This window comes from Heterodontus francisci, chromosome 6, assembly GCF_036365525.1.
Source record: "Heterodontus francisci isolate sHetFra1 chromosome 6, sHetFra1.hap1, whole genome shotgun sequence".
NCBI classification, from domain to species: domain Eukaryota; kingdom Metazoa; phylum Chordata; class Chondrichthyes; order Heterodontiformes; family Heterodontidae; genus Heterodontus; species Heterodontus francisci.
This window is the reverse complement of record NC_090376.1, coordinates 110493137-110513926: the sequence shown is the minus strand read 5'-3', so window position 1 is coordinate 110513926 and position 20790 is coordinate 110493137. Positions and strand designations below refer to the sequence as shown.

Sequence of the window (20790 nt, the reverse complement as noted above, 5' to 3'; positions counted from 1 at the left end):
CCATATTGACTCTGCTTAATCATATTATGATTTTCTAAATGGCCCGTTACCATGTCCTTAAAATTAGATTCTGTATTAATAAAACGGCAACAGATTACCACTCTTAAATATGTCAAGGAATAACTTTATACAAGAAGAATAAACAATAACATTCTAAAATGCTGACAAATTTGCGAGTTCATGGAAGATTTTCCATTTGTTATGTAAATGAGCTTGAGCAGAAACATGAACCATAACCTCACTTTGGAAAACTACTGCAATTTTGAGAGCAATTTGCGCACAGATTACTGACTGTGCGCCAAGCAGAAGCCTTCATAATTTTAACAACTGTAATTGAGCACCATCTACTGGTGGCACACCACATTGTTACTTCAACAACTGTAATTCACTGCCAGCTACTGTGGTACACACACAATGATTTTAACAACTATAATTCAACCCCATTTAATTGTGGTACACACGCACAAACAGCTTGCAAAATTAACAATTTTGAATGGAAGCTTATGAATGATTGGTCTCTAGCTGCTTATTTCTATGCCTAGAAATTACTGTTGTGACAGTAGCCCATGAATGCTTAGTGAATCAGTTTTGAGGTGTTGATCTGTTTACTTAAAAAGATTAATTCCTCCATCAAAATAATGAACAGAGGAATATAAGACATGTGACATGTTCAAATGCTAAAAGAGGTAAAAAGCAATTTCTAGACTGCAAGGAGCAAGTTTCCATGTTTGCATTCCCAACACTCACCTTTGCACACTGTGTGTGCACATTGGGCGCAGGAGATAGAATGCCTGTTACGTAACCTTCCCCATTTTCCAGCCATTTATTGAAGTGTTTTATTGTGGTTAGACTACTGTTTGTCTGAGACAAGTTGTTCCAGAATTAGTTGCAGCCGTTAGTGTCTGGTTTACACTGACTAGGATAAATTTTGACTTTATGCAATAGCGTAGAACAGGTGATAGCAAATCAATGGATTCATTGACTTCAATGGAAATAACAATTGAGAGAGATTTAAGCAGGCTTCCGATTTGCTTTTCTCCGATTTACACCATCACACAATGTTGAAAAAACCTCCAGTGTCTGAAACAGCTCTTCTGCAGCCAGGGGCACTCTATTACTGTGTGCTCCCACACTTGTGCAAGAATTGGTAAATTATAAATATTTGATGGCACAGGCATGAGCATTTTTTTTTCCAAAATATTTTTAAAGTCCTCTTAAGTTTGCAAAGTTCCAGTACATGCCCTGAGCACTTTTTAAACCTGGCTTCATATTACACTTGAGTTATCCTCCCTGAGGGATCAAACCCAATCAGTATGAGAAAGACATTCCACCCAGGGGGAGAGCAGAGGGCATCTGGCATCACTGCATCTCGGAGTCAGATCAGGATATTTAGTCAGAGTCGAATTATCACTTTTGCATCTCTGCTATGTGACCTATCCCAGCAGAGCAGCATATCTCTAGCAATAGCTTCTCATCCTTCTTTGTACTGATACCTTCAGAGAGTTCATCTTTGGCCCCCTACTTGTCCTCATATACATGTTGCATCTTGGAGGCAGAGGACAAGTTTCCAAATGGAAAGTGACAACCCCTATCGATACCACTCTATTACCACCCTCAATTCCATGATGATCCCCATTCTGTCTGACTATCTATCTGACATCAAATCATGGATGGGCCAAAAGCTTCTTCAACATCAATAGAATAAAACCCATTCTTTTCAACTCTCACCAAAAGTTTGGTATCTGTTTGCAAACTCGATCCTTGATCCTGGCTGCTCATTCAAGCTGAATCAGGTACTATAAACTTCCATGTCCTTTGAACTAAGCTTCAGATCCATGCTCACTAAGACTTTATCCTTCACAACATTGCCATCTCTACTCCTAGTATACCTTCATTACTGCTGAAACTTTTATGCATGATTATGTTACTTTCAGATATGCTTTATCCAACAGCCATTGTGCAGTCTCCAGAACTTTAACCAATACAAACTCCAATCCATTCAAAACTCTGCTACTCTCATCTTTGCCTGCACCAAGTCCTGCTCACCAATCACACCATTGCGGCAGATTTTCACTGACTGACTTTTAAGGCAACAAATGCAAAATCTTTGTCCTTGTTTACAAATTTCTTCAGGGCCTCACCCTACTACCTCTTCTCCCCAGCTCTACTTCCCAATTTCTGCCCTTCAGTTCTGTGACTCTAGCCTATGAACCTCCCTCCACCTCCCCTCAGTCGCTTCTTCATCGGTGAACTATCCTTCAGCAACATTGGCTCTAGTCTCTAGAAATCCCGCTCCAAACTGCTCAACCTTGCTATTCACGCTGGGCTTTTAATTTTTTTTCAGCATTGTCTCTTGTTATCTGTCCAATTTCTTTGATGAATTGCTTTGTGCCCATGTTATCCTGTGTGAAGCGGTTTGGGTCATTTTATTATCGTACAGGTGCCAGAAAAATGTAGCCTGTTGCTGTTGCAGCAACATCAAAGTGACAGTATAACTGTACTCTTACATTTTCTTACTCTCTGTTTCTGGCATTTCTCTTAAAAATGACAAGCTTCTGGCCTCTTGTATTTTCTGTTGGAATGAAGAAGGAGTAAGGCAAAAAGAGCTGTTACTGTAAATTGGTACATTGTCAGAACGTGCACTGCCAGCATGGGGCTCAGTATGTTATTCCTTGCAGAATCACATTTCAGGAATTTGGGTACAGAGATCAGTGATGTCCACTGACTGCGACTGAATGCCCTATGTGTGGTGCCATCAGCAACATATATATATAAGCACAATCTGTTGTAGAATAATGTCAAACATTTTTATCTTCATTTAGTTCTTCTCCTGCAGGGCTCATATCAATATATTCTATGTAAGAATTAAGCCACTGCAGAAACACTGGAATTATTTTTTCCATTCATATTGATCAAGCATTTTTATAAAAAGTGAAACTAGGACATGGGTGCTTTTGTGGTTGAACTACTGCCCATTGTCATTTGTTAGCATGATGAATGAGGTCAACAAATTCAAACTTACTGATTTCTCAAGATCCAATCTTATCCCACAGGTTTGCTTTTCCACAGTACAGTGCTGCTCTTCAAGGATAACAAGCTACCGTGGTTTAGTTAATGTGATTCTCCACAGAGCTGGGAAAATTCAGTCCAATAATTCAGAAAAGTCAATGGGGTGAATTTTCCCAGACAGGTGGAGGTGAGTTTGGAGTCGGAGGGGCTGGGAAAATTGCAAAAGATGCCAATGTGCTGGCATCCCGATGTGTTCCCATCTCCATCCATCTTTCCGTGGGCAAGTTGGGAGTGAAGTTGGGAACCCTGCGGCCAAGATGGGAAGGCAATTAAAGTAATTAAACAGACAATTACGAGGGCTTTTTTGTGAATGGGTTCCTTGCATAACAGGTGACTGCCAACTGCTTGGAAGACACTGCTCCTGACTAGCTTCAGCTGCATTTCCTTGCTGCCAGCCACAGAGTGGCTTGGGAGCAGATCATGCAGCTCCACCATCCCCCTCTGCTGAGGGTCTACAGCAGGGGACTTACCACTGCAACATGTTCCAACTACAACAGGAGCCATAGCAGCAGCAGCACCAACTGCCTTCTCCTCAGCCATGTGCTCCTCCTTAGGGAAGAGGGGATGTCCACCTCGATATAGCCTGGAAGAAGCCGATACCCTAACATAGGATCCACAGGCAGAGGACCAGCTATCCTGACATGTGTGAGCACCAGTCCTCAGGAGGGTCAGGCTCTTGTGGCAGGTCGCAGCTGACATCTGCATACCATGGTGCAAGATCGTCTTTTCACTGGATCAGGTGGGCACGTAGTGACAATGCCTGACCAGGTGCCTGTCACTGCAGGCCCACCCCCTCTCTGACTCCTGACCACATGTCTCTGCCTCTTGTCAAGTTATGCATCTGTTCTCCTGAAAAGTGCGAGAGGGAAATAGGCTGAGGATGAGTGTGAATGTTGGCTGTTCAGATGGGCATGTGAGGTGCCTGAAGGGAGAGGAATAAGTGGAGCGACGAGGTGTGTTGACCTGAGGAGTGCTGTGCAGGAGAATGCTGGGCAGGTCAGAGTGTGGGGTTTAGCACCTGACAGTGTTACGCCACTCACCTGTCATGCCATCCTGACATCTTGGATCCTCCTGGTCCATTGTCTCCAGGTTGGAGGGGACACAGTCCCGCTGCTTATTTCCTCAGCCACTTCCATCCACGTCTGCTTGGTTGGAGAGGTTGTCCATTTCCTCCTGTCCTTAGGAGAGCTCACCTGACTGCAGTCCCTCAGATCCCTCTACAGGACCTCCAGGTTAAAGTAGGAGACCCGAGGATCAATGTTCCCAGGTCTCCATTCCATTCCTGTGGGTGCCGCAGGCTAAAATATCCAAGTGCTGCTGAGCTTCTCTGCAACATGCTGAGGTCTCTTTAAACAGAACTCTTTCCTCTGTAAAATGGCCCCATCATCTTGCCCACCCTCTCTAATTGATCAGGGAGTCCAGAGGCATGCTTTTAATTGGTTCCCTTCCGAAAGAGCAACCAGATGGCCCGCTATTCTGTTGTTCAGTTCCCGATGCTCCACCAAAAACTAAGGTGGTGAAATTCTGTGCAATAAGTCAGAAGATTTCTGATGAAACTGTACATGGCTCTGAGCAGACTACATCTTGAGTACTGGGTCCAATGCTGGTCATCGAAAGACAGGAGGCAATGTAGAGGTCAGCCAAAAGGGTGATCCTCAATGTCTGGAAAGCAGGCATCTGAGAGGTGATTTACTGACTGTGAGTTTTCATTATTAACTTTTGTCTGATCAGACCCACCAGCCATCGAAAATTAAACAGGCCATTTGGCCCAACTGGTCTATTCTCTGTACAAGTCTATACTCCACACAAGCCTCCTCCCACTCTAATTACCACTTCCCACCCTGCCCCTGAATACTTCTATTCCCTTCTCCCTCACCTAGTAAATTGCAACCTTCCAGTGTTTTTGGTGTGACACTAGATTGGTCCTTAAAATACATATTGAAAACACAAAAAGTCTATTTGGAGATACAATAACGTCATATTTAAACTGACTGATTCAGGATGGGGTACAGATATTACGACATCATTATTCAACTACTGAATATTATGCTGCCGCCTACAGCCACTCTATCCATGACGGAAAGCTAATGCAGAACTGAACAAAGCCATTCAGTGCTTTCCTAGCTGTTTATAACCTTATCTGGTCCCTTGCTTATAAGTCTTAAGCAGGCAAGTAGATTCCTGCAAAGACTAAAACACAAAACATTTGCTGCACTTTTTCAGTCATTAAGGTTTCAGGCTCATGGAATATTGGCTTTTATCTCAAGGGGGCTGGACATAAAGGGTAGAAGCTATGGTACAGTTATATAAAGCTCTGGTAAGATTGCACTTTACGAAGGCTATTTTGGCATGGAGCCATGGTACAACTGAATAGCTTAGGTTTAGGTTTAGGAGATTGAATGCCCTATTCCTGTTCCTGTGTTCCTATGTCAGCCATTGCTTTGTGGTAGTACAGTCAACTCTGAATCAGAAGATTGTGGTTCAAACTCCACTCCAGAGACTTGAGCATATAATGTAACGCTGACATCTTAATGCAGTTCTGAGAGATCCACTGCACTATTAAAGGTGTTGGGCCAGATTTTACTGTAAAAATAACATCATGTTAAAAATGCAGACACCCCACCTAAATAGATTGTTTGCTGCATATCCATCATCTTTCGTAGTTGGAAGGATGCCAAACAATATTAATGCGCAAATCTGCCAGCAAGTTCAGGGATTATGATAAACGCTGTGAGTGGTTGATTTATGCCGTTCCACCTTTTGCTTCAAAGCCTCCATGTTATTTTTAATTGCCCATTAAACTCGCCAGAAAAACTTAAAGCTGGAATTTAACAGCATAGGTAACTTTTTAATTATGTGATAAATGTTAATGCAATGCCAATAAATCTCTTTGACCCAAAAGGAAACAATTTAAACTGTTCAATCCCATTCTGAATGTAATAAATTGTTGGTAAAAATGTTTAAAATGGCAGATTTTAAAGTTTTAAATGTGTTTATTACTTTTCCTTCCTGTCTCTTTTTCACTCTGTTTTAATCCAATCTTTCTTTTGCTTAATTTATTTTTCTTTGCTTGTGATTTGATTCTAATTCACCCTCCTTTGACAATTCTGTTGATCAACCCTTAAATCTCATTGATTAAGGAGATACACTGTTGGGTCCTGCCATTCACTAAGATCCCAGATGCTCTATTGTCTTCGCCATGCTGTTATTAGCTTGCACTTCCGGAAAGTTTTGACATAAAACATTTTCAAGCTGATAAGTGCAGGCAAAAGTCTAAATATCTCGCATATACTGCGAGATATCCTGCTCCAGCATGATCCAGCTCATTATCTTATGGATGAAATGCTAAACCAAGACTTTGTCTGCCTTCACAGGTGGCATGACATTTCTTGAAGAAGAGCAAGGGCTTTCTCCTGGTTTCCTGACCAATATTTATCTCTCAACTGTCATTCTCGGAAGGCGCCATGATGGAATAAACTATGAACTGGAGGAATTATGAAATAAAAGTCAACTGTTGAACTGAACCACAAGAAAAGGTGGCACAGTGGCGCAGTGGTTAGCACCGCAGCCTCACAGCTCCAGGGACCCGGGTTCGATTCCGGGTACTGCCTGTGTGGAGTTTGCAAGTTCTCCCTGTGTCTGCGTGGGTTTTCTCCGGGTGCTCCGGTTTCCTCCCACAAGCCAAAAGACTTGCAGGTTGATAGGTAAATTGGCCATTATAAATTGTCACTAGTATCGGTAGGTGGTAGGGAAATATAGGGATAGGTGGGGATGTTTGTTGGGAATATGGGATTAGTGTAGGATTAGTATGAAATGGGTGGTTGATGTTCGGCACAGACTTGGTGGGCCGAAGGGCCTGTTTCAGTGCTGTATCTCTAATCTAATCTAAAATGGGCACATTTGTACCACAGACAAAATGAAATAGAGGTCAGGTTAACCCTCCAGCACTGTCAATAAACACATCTGTCTGTTGAGGATGAAATTCGTTAACCTTGTCTGAATTAGCTCTAGGTAGAACCTATTGAAATTGAAAGAAGCCCATTACCTATTGTTGACTTTTATATACCGGAACGAACTAACAAAGGTTCTGTAGACAGACTGACTCCACAGCCCAAACCAAGGTGAATAGTTGTGAAGTAGCACCATTGCAACAGAATGGTCTACTTCCAGACACCAACAGATAGTAATGGTTTCTATATCCTGGGCCATTATGTGGTCACACCAGGGGACAGGGCATTTTGTCACCTGACAAAGAATCAAATGTGATGGATTTTTACATTAAAAGGTAGCCCTCTGGAGAGAGAGGGGAGACCAACAAAAGACCACAGAAAGCCAGTACCAGGCAAAGGCTGTGAGATACAGTCCAGCTAAGCAGAAGTTGCTGAATAACAACTTGAACTTTGAGACTCTCCATCTGTGAAAGTAAACCAGATTCACGCCATCAACTTTGGGCTGAGTTTTAACCACAGGAGATTACAACACTTGCAGCAACTCCAAGACAAGGAAAATTCAGGCCTGCAATATTGCTATAATATTTCCCCCCAAAAGAAAAACTCTAAAGGTTCTTTAAGCAATGTACTCTTGTACAGTAATTTGGAACCCAATTCATCCCACCCTTTTTCTCTCTATCTAACTATTCTTGTGCATGCATGTGTGTGAATGCATGTATGGGTGAAGTTGTAACCATTTTGGGAATTGTTTGAAAAATAATTATCTTTCTTTTTTTCTAACCTACGAGAAAACTTCCTGTTTGTCTGTTTATTTGACCCCCCAAACACTCAGGGACTAACATACTATTTTGAACAAAACACTATCTGCAGTCAGTTGGGAGGTGAAAAGTAGAAGCCAAGCACACCACCTACAACCTGTCTGTAACACAACCAAAATCACCAAAACAGATTATCTGGCTATTTATCTCATTGTTATTTGTGGGACCTTTCTGTCCACACATTCATTGCTGCATTTTCCTACCTTTACAATAGCAGCCAAACTTCATCACTGGCTGTGAAACATTTTGGGATGATTTCTATAGCCAGGGCACTCAGAAGTGAAAAGATCTCAGATCGCAAAGATCATTGTTTGTTCATTGTCGTTAGACAGTTGAATGAGAAAGCGATACAAAGCAGAGTTCTAAGCTGTAAAAAATTTAACTTATGGCATCAGTTGCATTGTTCAGCCCACCGTGCCAATTATGATCAATGGGCACTTTCTGCTTTTCTCTTTATCTTATTCTTGTCAACATATACTCCAGTCACTATGATGAGCTGGAGACATGAGAGTATTTAGCATTACTGCTTAAAAGTTAGCAACTGGAAGATGCAAAACTGTAGCCTGTAACAAATTCCAACCCCCCCAACCCCCGCACCCCCCCCCCACACCCCCCCCCCCACACCCCCACTTCTTTCCCTCAGGGACGGGGTGGCATTTGTTCACCTTCACTCAAAAAGTAATTGTGGTTTGTTGTTCGATTCTATTTGTAACCATTATTACATTTATAGAATATTACTGCCATCTGGTGATGGACAAAGCATCTTTTTTTGTTTTTCTTTGTAATTTGTGCATTGTGAAGATTCCAATGACAAGTCAACCTTGCTTTTTTCTCCCTTTTTTCTGCCAAACCTTTCCCTTCACCTGCTCTCCTGAAGGGCAGGGGAGCTTGTTGGGTTACGGTTCCACAAGCGATGATTACCATCCGGTACTTTACCCAAGTAGTTATTCTTCACATGTGAATCTAGACAGCAATTGTTATATTTGACCACTGACAGCATCACAGCTAAGTCTGATCTTACGCTCAGCTTAAAGCAATTACGTATCTTTCATCAGAGTGATTTGATAACAATTAGCAGTAAGAATCTGACTTGGGTTTCCCCTCCCTAACCCGAGGCCAATCACAACATTCCCTCTGCTGCCTTTTTGCAATTAGCTAATCTTTCTGTACTTCAGAATACAATTTATAATACATCTGTCCTGGCAGCAGAACCTCAAGTTGCTGAGTTCTTATTCCATCTACTAGATAAACACAGTGGCGCAGTGGTTAGCACCGCAGCCTCACAGCTCCAGGGACCCGGGTTCGATTCCGGGTACTGCCTGTGTGGAGTTTGCAAGTTCTCCCTGTGTCTGCGTGGGTTTCCTCCGGGTGCTCCGGTTTCCTCCCACAAGCCAAAAGACTTGCAGGTTGATAGGTAAATTGGCCATTACAAATTGTCACTAGTATAGGTAGGTGGTAGGGAAATATAGGGACAGGTGGGGATGTGGTAGGAATATGGGATTAGTGTAGGATTAGTATAAATGGGTGGTTGATGTTCGGCACAGACTCGGTGGGCCGAAGGGCCTGTTTCAGTGCTGTATCTCTAATCTAATATAGTCAGGTAATGTTCACAAAATGTAATTAGATCAACATCATACAAATATTTAATATAGTTAGGACAAATGGATTGTAGCTATGAAACAAATTGTAAAGGAGGAATATGTGCAAATACAAAGAAGATTTCACAATTGATCACTCCACTGTTGAGAGGCATTAGGAGGGAATGTACCCTATGATTTGCCGAGATGTACTCACTGCAAGTGACACTATCCACTGGGAGTGTGCTTTTTTGATTTGCCCTAATATAGCGCTATACAACTTACATAAAGTGCTTTTCCACTGCAGAGTCCCTGAAGCACAGCTCTAACTTTGTGTCATAATTGAAATAAGGTTGCATACCATTTTTGCATGGGAAATTCTTTATCCATATTAATGAATATTAGTAGAGTTTGCAGGGACAAATATGATTGAGAAAATATTAAGAACACATTATCAAAGCACATCTAAAGACTACTAAAGAGATAAGGAGCAGTCAACATTGTTTTCAAAGCAATAAGTCATGCCTCAGAAAGAGTGGAATTCTTTGAGAAGGGAACTAAATTGGCAAGTAAGGGCTAGCTCTGAGTAATTTACCAGTATTTTTACTGAACGTTCGGCAAATTGCACAACTTTGGCTTTTAAAATGATAACATCACAAACAGCTAGTAGAAATATAATTAAGAACTAAACAACTGTTTTGCACACTATAAAATCTGAGCTTTCTCTTTAGCAATTTATCGAGAAGATCAGAACTAGAAAGGTCCACCAACAACAAGTTGGTAAGAGGAAAAAAAAGGTTTTATTTCTCTGTATATCTACCATTTAAAGATATTGTGTGTATCTGATCTTGGTCTCATAAAATAAAGAGAGAATGTTGTAAACCATAATTTGGTGTCAGGAATCAAACTTGTTACAAGTAGAAAATAGAATTGACTTTTAACTGTCAAAGTTTCCTTGTGGGGAGTGTGGGCAGTGACTTTAGATTGTTTGTTTGTACAAGACTTTTTGATGTCCTGATTCCTGTAAAATTAATTATTTGTATAATTAATTTTCAAAACATTAGATAATCAGTATTGGTTTCAGCAGAAGGTGATGGATCATTATGACATTTGGAGCAGCATTAAACTTGACACCATAATGACTTAAGTCATTCAATGAGACTGAACAATTGAAATGCACAGTCTGCAGTTAATTAATTAGTTAATTAGTGCTCAGAACATCACAGAATCACAGAATTGTTACAGCGCAGAAGCAGGCCATTCGGCCCATCGTACCCGCATTGGCTCTCTGAAGGTGCAATTTCCTCAGTTCCATTCCCCTGCCTTCTCCCCATAACCCTGCACATTCTTCCCTTTCATATAACTGTCTAATTCCCTTTTGAATGCTTCAATTGAACCTGCCCTCCACCACATTCGCAGGCAGCGCATTCCAGATCTTAACTACTCGCTGCGTGAAAATGTTTTTCCTCATGTCACTTTTGCTTCTCTTACCAAATACTTTAAATCTGTGCCTTCTCATTCTCGATCCTTTCACGAGTGGGAACAGTTTCTCTCTATCTACTCTGTCCAGACCCCTCATGATTATGAATACCTCTATCAAATCACCTCTCAACCTTCTCTTCCCCAAGGAAAACAGTCCTAACTTCTCCAATCTATTTTCATAACTGAAATTCATCATCCCTGGAACCATTCTCATGAATCTTTTCTGTACTCACTCCAATGCCCTCACGTCTTTCCTCAAGTGCGGCGTCCAGAATGGGGTGCAATATTCCAGGCTGAGGCTGGACTAGTGTCTTATACAAGTTCAACATAACTTCCTTGCTCTATTAATAAAGCCCAGGATACTGTATGCTTTATTAACTGCTCTCTCAACCTGTCCTGCTACCTTTAATGACTTATGCACATATACCGCTACTTCCAAACTCCGCACAGGCAGTACCCAGAACTGAACCCGGGTCGTTGGAGCTAGGAAGCTGCGGTGCTAACCACTTCAAAGTATATCTTCAAATTCTTCTGGGTGTTGTACGGAAAAAAACACTGCTGTTCACCATATTGTATGTTCGGTTAGTCTAACTGAAAGAGATTACTGAGTCTCTGTAATTTTAACATTAACTCATTTATTACATTTTAACTATATACAGATTTGCATATGTCTGTATAACTTCTCTGAAGCCATGCTGGTTCTCCTTTGAGTCTCTCTCATATGATCTCTTACATCATGGTAGGAGGTATTATCATATTCTCTCAAACATTAATCCTAGGATATTGAGAGGGGTAGAAATGAGAGACCTTACAGTGCATGTCCACAGGTCCCCGAAGGTGGCAGGATGGGTAGATAGAGAGGTGAAGAAGGCATATGGAATGCTTTCCTTTATTGGTCGAGGTATAGAATACAAAAGCAAGGATGTAATGCTAGAACTGTACAAAACACTGGTTAGGTCGCAGCTGGAGTATTGCTGGTCACCACATTACAGGAAGGACATAATTGCTCTAGAGAGAGTACAGAGGAGATTTACAAGAATGTTGCCAGGGCTTGAAAGTTGCAGCTATGGAAAGATTGGACCAGCTAGGGTTGTTTTCCTTAGAACAGAGGAGGCTAAGGGGTGACTTAATTGAGGTGTACAAAATTATGAGGGGCCGAGATAGAGTAGACAGGAAGGACCTGTTGCCCCTAGCAGAGAGGTCAATTACCAGGGGCACAGCTTTAAGGTGACTGGTAGAAGGATCAGAGGGGACATAAGGAAAAACCTTTTCACCCAGAGGGTGGTGGGTGTCTGGAATTCACTGCCCAGATCGGTGGTGGAGGCAGAAACCCTCACCTGATAGGTAAATTGGCCATTATAAATTGCCCCTAGTATAGGTAGGTGACAGGGGAATTGTGGGGATGTGATAGGAATATGGGATTAATGTAGGATTAGTATAAATGGGTTGTTGATGGTCGGCACAGACATGGTGGGCCGAAGGGCCTGTTTCAGTGCTGTCTCTCTAAATAAAAAAAAACTCATTTAAAAGGTACCTGGACATGCACCTGAAGTGCTGTCACCTGCAAGACCATGGACCAGGCGCTGGAAGATGGGATTAGATTAGGCGGCTAGTTTTTTCAGCAGGCGCGGACACAATGGGTTGAATGGCCTCCTTTTGTGCTATAACGTTTCTATGGTTCTACGGTTCAAACCCTTATACTACACCTACCAAATCCATACCCATCTTTCCCAAACTCTATATTTGAATCCCTCCAATCAGGTTTCTGCTCCTGCCACAGTACCGAAATAGCAGTTACCAAAATCACAAATGTCATCCAATGTGACTGCGACAGTGACAAACTATCCTCCTCATCTTTCTTGACCTGTCTGCAGCCTTTGACATGGTTGACCACACCATCCTCCTCCAATGCCTCTCCACTATCATCCAGCTGGGTAGGACCACTCTCACCTGGCTCCATTCTTATCTATCAAATCGTAGCCAAAGTATCATCAGCAATGGCTTCTCTTCCTGCTCCCACAACATTAACTCTGGTGACCCAAAAACATCTATCCTTGGCCCTGCTGCCCCTCGGCGACATCATCAGAAAGCACATTGTTAGTTTTTACATGTATGCCAATGACATCACCACCTCTCTCGACTCCTCCGCTCTTGCTATCAGATCGCTTATTTTACATCCAGTACTGGAAGAGGAGAAATTTCCTCCAATTAAATATTAGAAAGTCTGAAGCCATTGTTTTTGGTCCAGAATCCAAACTTTGCTCCGTAGCTACTGACTCCATCCCTCTCCCTGGCAACAGTCTGATACTAAACCAGTTTGTTCATAACCTTGGTGTTATATTTGACCTCAAGATGAGCTTCTAACCATATATTCATGCCATCACTAAGACTGCCTATTTTCACTTCCATAGCATCAACTGATTTTTACCCTGTCTAATCTCAGCTGCTGCTGATACCCTCATTCATGCCTTAGGTAATGCTAGACTTGACTATTCTAATGCACTTCTGGCTGGTCTCCTACATTTTCCCCTCCATAAACCTGAGATCATCCCAAACTCTGCTGCCCATGTCTTAACGCGCACAAAGTCCCACTGACTGATATTAGCTCCTGATCAAGCAAAGTCTTGAGTTTTAAATTCTCATCCTCGTTTTCAAATCCCTCCATGGCCTCACCCCTCATTATCTCCACAATCCTCCAAGATATCTGTGCTGATCTAATTCTGGCCACTTGAGCATCCTGTATTTTAATTTCTCCACATTGGCAGCCGCGCATTCAGTTGCCTAGGACTTAAACTCTGGAATTCCGTCCCTGCACCTCTCTGCCTCGCTTTCCTCCTTCAAGACACTTCTTAAAACTCCTCCCTCTTTGATCAAGCTTTTGGTCATCAGACCTAAATATCTCCTAATATGGCTCATTGTCATTTTTTTTTTATAACATTCCTGAGAAGCGCCTTTGGACATTTTATTACATTCAGGACACAATATAAATATAATAAATTATAAGTTGTTGTTTCACATCTGGTTTTAGCACATCATTTTGGGCCTAATTGCTGATTACCATAATTTGAATTTGCCTGAAGGTGCTAAAACAGACACCTGCAGATTAGCACTGAGGCACTGAGTACAGGCAATTTTGGTCGAACAGTATTTGTGGGCTCCACTCACCCACTTCCACTGAAGGTGTGGAATGCGTTGGCTGGCATGTTTCAGGATGGTTCAAGGAACAAGGGAAAGGGCACGCAGGTTCATTCTGAGCTAGAGCTCTTGAGGCAATTGTTAAATCGTTATAATTAAATCTTTGACATGTGAATGTAGTAACATTTGTGGGTTCAAAATAATTGCTTATTTCTGCTCCTTCTGGACAAATATAATTGTTATGTACTCAAAGTAGGGCACTGAAGAACCTGCATATGCCATTGATGAAAGTGAGGGTTTGTTTAATCTGAGACTTTTTAGCTATCTTAAATTACATATGTCATCTTTCAAATAAATTGGAAAAAATAATCTCTAACTTAATGTATTCCTGATTCCTGAATAGAGCAGCTGAGTGTGTCCACAACTCAAACAATTTTCTACAAGTGATAAAGTCCAAGAAAGGATTTGAAATTTTGAACTCTGTGGGGGTGATTTTCCCCAGATACTTTAAGCACTAAAGAGTGAAGATGGGGCTTGAGCTGCAACACCAGTCAAGCCCATATTTAGTGCAAGATGGCACCTAAAGGAGCTGAAGTGTGATCAGCCACCTAGAGGATCGTTAAGGGGTTGATTGCCACTTAAATTGCCTGCTAGTGCTCATTAAGAGATTGCATGGCATTTTGGTGGCTAGTGCTTCAAATAATGCCCTCTCCTAAAAGCAAGCAGCTGAACAGGAGTAAATGAGTCTTTACTGAGGATATTGATGGTGGCTTCAAGACAAACTGAGCTTTCATTGTTCACTTGCTACTGGAGGTCTGAAAAGGACTTTTAAAAAAACACCGGCAGACTTTCTGGGACCCTTTGTCAAGATTTCACCAACACTATCAAGATTTATTCCAGAAATTCTGATGCCTTCACCTAAAGAGAGTGGGTGTTGTGCTACTCTATCTTATTTGACACCTTATAGGAGTCACTAGTAGAAAGGGAGTACCTGGTTATGGGCTCAGTTCTGATGAAAGGTCATCCACCTGAAACATTATTTCTGTTTCTCTCTCTCTCTCTCTCTCTCTCCATATATGCTGTCTGACCTGCTGAGTATTTCCAGAATTTTCTGTTTTTACTTGGCTATGGGCTTCTTGCCTGTCCCTCTTGGTCAACAGCAGGAATGGGAGGAGGAGATGAGGCTAGGCAGAGCAGCACTAGTTGCTGCGGGAGAGAGGGACAGGAGGGTAAGGTGGACCCCTTCCCCACTGTGTGCACTACATTCCTCCTCCTCCAACATCACCTGTGTGCCCTTTCCCTCAATCCCTGAGCCATCCTATAATGTGCAGCTGTGTGCGAGCCAGAGCACTCTACATCTTCAATCAAAGTGGATGTGAGGAACTCACATATACTTCTCCACAAAAATTGCATCTAATCAGCACTTGAGTGCTAAACCTGCAGGGGTCTGTTCAGCATCTCCAGGCAAGTTCAAATTATGGTAATCAGCAATTAGGACCAAAATTGTGTGCAAAATCTAGACTTTCAAATGAGCATGATTTATTAGCACTATACTCATTTATAGGGATTATACCTATATTAGCAAAACTTCAATTCAGGATATACATATGATCAGTTTGCTGAAAATGTTTTTACACGATAGGAATATACTTTATTACCATCAAGAGGCAAAAATAGATTTTGAATATTCTGATAAAAGGTCACAGACCTGAAACGTTAACTCTATTTTGCTCTTCACAGATGCTGCTAGACCTGCTGAGGATTTCCAGCATTTTCTGTTTTTATTTTGAATAAAATATCCTTTTATATGTACCTATTGTTCCTTAGATTGTCCATTGTATTATCTCATTGTAATGCAATACTGAACAGTTAACAATTCATCACATTCTAGCAAGAAAGTGTCAAGAGGAAATAAAGTACTTAATTTACCACACGAGAGGCAGAGTGGAGGGCTATCAAAAAAAACTATAGCATTCAAATCCAATCTCTCCACCAAAACCTGAGCAGCAGTAAGCAAGGTAAGGTTCCCAAACCTATCACATAGAAATAAGAATGAGATTTTTACTTTGTTAAAGAAAGACTTGCATTTATATAGCACCAATCTCAAAGTCTCCGATGTCTCAAAGTGCTTTACAGCCAATGAATTACTTTTGAAGTATAGTCACTGCTGTAACGTAGGAAACATGGCAGCCAATTTGTGCACAGCAAACTCCCACACACAGCAATGTGAAACTGACCAAATAATCTGTTTCTATGACGTTGATTGAGGGATAAATATTGGCCAGGGCACCAGGAATAAATACCCTGCTCTTTCAAAAAGTGCCATGGAATATTTAACATCCACCTGAGAGGGCAGACAGGGCTTCGGTTTAACCTATCATTCAAAAGTACTCCCTTGGTAAAGCACTGGAGTGTCAGCCTTGATGATTATTTTTTGTGTGTTCAAATCCTGGAGAGGGACCTGAACACAAAACCTTATGACTCAAACAGGAATGCTACCAACTGAGCCACTGGCTGACACAACCCAATGTTATTTTAGTATTGCTGAAGTTTTGACCCAAACACAGGTGGTGAGGCTCTTCAATGTGCTAATTCACTTCAACTGCTTGACTTGTGGAGGAAGTAATGACAATGGCTAACTGGAGGGAGGGGAGCTGGTTCAAATGATTTTCAGGCTGAGTGTGGAACTCCGATGCAATCATTTCAACCCCGAGAACCAGACCTTATTGTTTCTATTAGAATACTGGCTTGACTTTTTGAAATTATAATGAAATCAACCAAGATTAGGTTCAGCAAGTTTCTTCTTTATGTTGTGAATGTTCAGAATGTCCTCACTGCCAATATCAAAATCATCACAATAAACTGGCAGGTGTGAAGGACTAATGGAAGAGTTTCCATTGCATGAATGAAGAAAGGTCGTATTACTCAATATAGCGGTAAGAAAGGCAACAAGAAAAACTTAGACTGAGATTGTACCTTATCATATACTTAAGATGTTCCAAAGTGCTACATAGCCATTGAATTACTTATTGAAGTGTAGTTACTGTATTAATGCGGACAAATGTGGCAGTTGTTTTGTGTACAGTAAGGCTCCATAGCAGCTAGAGAAATAAGTGAGCAGTTAATATGTTTTTTGGTGTTATTTGGTTGAAGGAGCATATTAGCCAGGATACCAGGCACACCTGCTTCTACTTTGAATAGTACTCTGGCATCTCATAACAGTAAATTGAACTGGCAAACAGTGCATCTGTTTAATAATGGACAGCACGTCTAACAATACAGCATTTTCTCAGTACTGCACTGAAATGGCAGCCTAGATTATGTGCTTAGGTTCAGGAGTGGAGCTTGAACCCACAACTTCCTACCTCAGAAGAGAGAGTGCAACCATTGAGCCACGTTGGTTAGTAGACAGTTATTAAATTAAGTTATATGTCACACATCCTTCTCTATTCTCTGTGTTTGTTACTTCAGGAGAGCAATGTTTCTTCAGATAATTGTTTTGAACTGAGGAACTGAAAAATTTTCAGTTGAGACTCAAAGAGCCATGCAAACAGATTTACCATATTTGGTCATGAACTGCTCCAATAAATCTAATAGGTATCAATGAAACTCTGTGCAGTTCCCTCCATGTATATCGCCCCCTGTACTGATCAGCATATACAACTATTTCTCGAGATCTGTACTATTGGAATTTAGCAACCTGGTTGTGACTCTCATGAGACCATGAACTCTGCTGAAAGATTGAAAGAAATAATTGCATTGATGTCTGGCCTTGTTATATCATCAAAATAAGTCAAAGCATCTCAATACACAAATTACTTTTACAGTGCAATAACTGTTGTGATGTAAGAAAACACAACATTCATTTTGTGCCAATGACATCCCACAACTGGCACTGTTGTGTCAATCTACCTATTTCTAAGTAATAAGGGTTGTTACGACCAAGGCGGGAGAAATGCACTGTTAATTCAGTCCCACTACTCCACAGGTCACAGTATCTCAATAAATGTTTCCACCTACTGAAGAATAGCCAAATTAGACATTCTATTTGTCCCCCCAGAATAAAGCACACCAAACCAGGTTTTTTTAAACAAAAACAATGTTAACTATTTATTCAAAAAGAAATAATAAGTCTTAACTACTAATGAGATAAATCCATATATATGAAAAACTCCTTTGTTCCTTAGCCCTCATGCACACACACATACATTAAAAAAAAAGTGGTTAACTAGGGAAAAAGGATTTTGGTTTACAGCTGTTTTTTAGGAATAGTAGGAATAATAAAAATAAATCAGTTCGTTACGTTCTGGTAGGAAATCTTCAGGTTGGTAAAGTGCCCCAAAGTTGAATAATCTGATGCCACTGAAGTTTCTCCAGGCGAGGTTGATGAACAGTCTTTGATGGGTAGGTGTTCAAGACAATTCGACTACAGCAGGCATCACACAGGTCTTTCAGCAGGTGTGCAGCAACCAGTCTGTTCAGGACTCACAGCAGCAACACAGCAGTAGAAGCTTTCTGCAGGTTCCAAGATTTCCCAAAACACAGGAGTCAACAGGAACCACATTTGAAACAAGAAGTCTTCAGAGACAGGAGGCAATTGGAATCTGCCACCTTTCAAATGCAGGATTTATTTTCAAGAGATGCAGGTTTCTTTTATAGAGATGGGCCTTTTTCTCTAGTCTCCAGGCAGATCAGCTCTGAGTTTCAAATGCCTGCTCTTCGTCCAATTCTTTTTTTTTAAAGTCCAAAGTAAAAACAAAAAGCCTTCCTGAACCAATCACAAGACCAGACAAAGTGTCTCCTCTGTCATTCAAAGTATTGCTCTTAGGAGGTCAAAACCCCTCGCTGTTTCCGTGAAACGGCTTGCTTTTCCTATTCTTGCATACAAAGACAGCATCCAAAAATTCCAGCGATTTGCAGGTGTCCAAGTCCACTGAAAATCCTTTTTTCAGTTTTTAAAACAGACAGAAGTCTAAGATTTTAGTACAGAAATAAAACCTTTTGTAACAGGATTTGCATGTCATTGTTGACTTTGTGACCACAAGTGTGGCTGATCTTATTTATAGACTATATATTTCATTGAACAATTGTAAGCAACCATGTGACCAATACTAAAGATCAGCGATGTTCACCATAATTAAAAGTGGTACAGTATTATTACAGGAAAGCCAATTCTTATTTTCCCACAGTTCTTATCATCATTTGGTTTATTGCGTGAAACTATCGTAAAAGAGAATCAATAATTGAGGTTCACACAGATAAAATGTAAGGCATTAAACACAACCAAAGAAATTATGGAAACCATTTTAATGGTTTTATTTTCAGTTGTTCCCTTCAAATTTCTTTTTGCACAGAGACAAAGAAACCCAATTTGATTTTCTGAAGCAGAAATGTTTTACAACCATATGTTGATCACCACAAACCAAGAAGGAAGTTGATTCTGACAGGACTCTTCTTATTCTTCTCTCTTTTTCTTTAAATGGCAGAAACCATTTTGCCTCTACTGCCTCAGACAACAGTTAGAGCAGTTTTATTGCCCCAAAAAAAGTCCCATCACCGTTTAATGCAATTTGTGCTTGAATTCGGGGTATTACAAGTTCAAGTTCATCTCCCACTTCAAGTTTTGCGATGCCTGATTGAAAAGAAATAGTTGATTAAAAATTGTGACAGAAACAAACAATATTTAAAACCATCTCAAACTCTAAAATAAATCCTTACCAGCAGTGAAACAAGAATCATTTGGGCAACAGGCGGACATGTTTTGGATGCACCGAAATAGGATTACGGTACGTGACTCGTTACCAACACTGCTGGCCTTTTTTCTCTGGATAAAATGTCCCATTGTAAATGTATTGTCCTTATACCATACCTAGAAATTCAAGAACGTAGTAAATCCTGCACTTCGCCAAATGTTTAAATACAAATCCTGAAATAATAAAAATTCAACTTACCTGACTATACACCAGAAAGTAGCCAGCCTCTTTGACCAAGATCCTGTTATCCTTTTTGTCAAGAGCATTTCCTTTTTTCAAACTTAGAATCCATGGGATAGTTGTCTCCTCTATAATACAATTTCAGATAAAGTTCATAAGTGAGTGTTTCAGTCAGAAAGCACATATTTTTTTAAAAGACTGAAAACCACTAAAGAAACTGAGGATGATGCCAGGTTTGTTCCCTGTTCTGTGGTGCATTTGTTGAACTCTGTCAGAGTAATTTTAGAGAGATTGTGATTGGTCTCAGTGCTTTAGAGCAGTGGCAGATGGAAACATCACTCAGGGTTACCACTATCCTATGATTCTTGCTGCAAAGTGCATGTGTAGGTGCTAGAAGAGCACAGCATCTGACTAGTGTCTGGTTTCCTCCCACGCCCCCATACAGTTGAATTAGCTGCTGACATTCACTATACAGGCTCACATAAAAACTGACCGCACGTGTGTGGTACTGAAAGGTCTCTAGTGCCCTATGAACTATATCCTGGCAAGAGACAGTTTTTTTTATCAGAAAGTTGACATGGAAAAACAAATCAAAGATTTTTTTCATTTTAAAAGCACAAATGCATCACACAGGTGCCATGTTTGCCAGAGCAAGCAATTATATATACTTTTCCAGCATTGATGCCAGTCAGTGTGAGCGGGCTCTCAGGTTTGTAGCTCTGGCTGGCTTCCCACAGATGCAGTGCATGATAGACAGCACACATGTGGCAATTAAGGCACCACCAATCACCCATGAGTGTTGGTGAACTGTTAAGGACTTCAACTC

At 41.0% G+C, this 20790-nt stretch overlaps 1 protein-coding gene across 1 annotated transcript in view; it reads right to left on the bottom strand.

Moving 5' to 3' along the window:
- Positions 1-18218: 18218 nt before the first annotated feature.
- The window catches only part of LOC137371004 (tumor necrosis factor ligand superfamily member 13B-like), a 71462-nt gene continuing 68890 nt past the window's right edge, over positions 18219-20790 (bottom strand). Inside the window, exons 5-7 of the mRNA XM_068032904.1 lie at positions 19983-20092; positions 19750-19900; positions 18219-19663 (exon numbers count right to left, since the gene is read on the bottom strand). Of these exons, the coding sequence (XP_067889005.1) occupies positions 19551-19663; positions 19750-19900; positions 19983-20092 (374 nt within the window). The 3' untranslated portion in view covers positions 18219-19550. The remainder of the gene's footprint in view (positions 19664-19749; positions 19901-19982; positions 20093-20790) is intronic.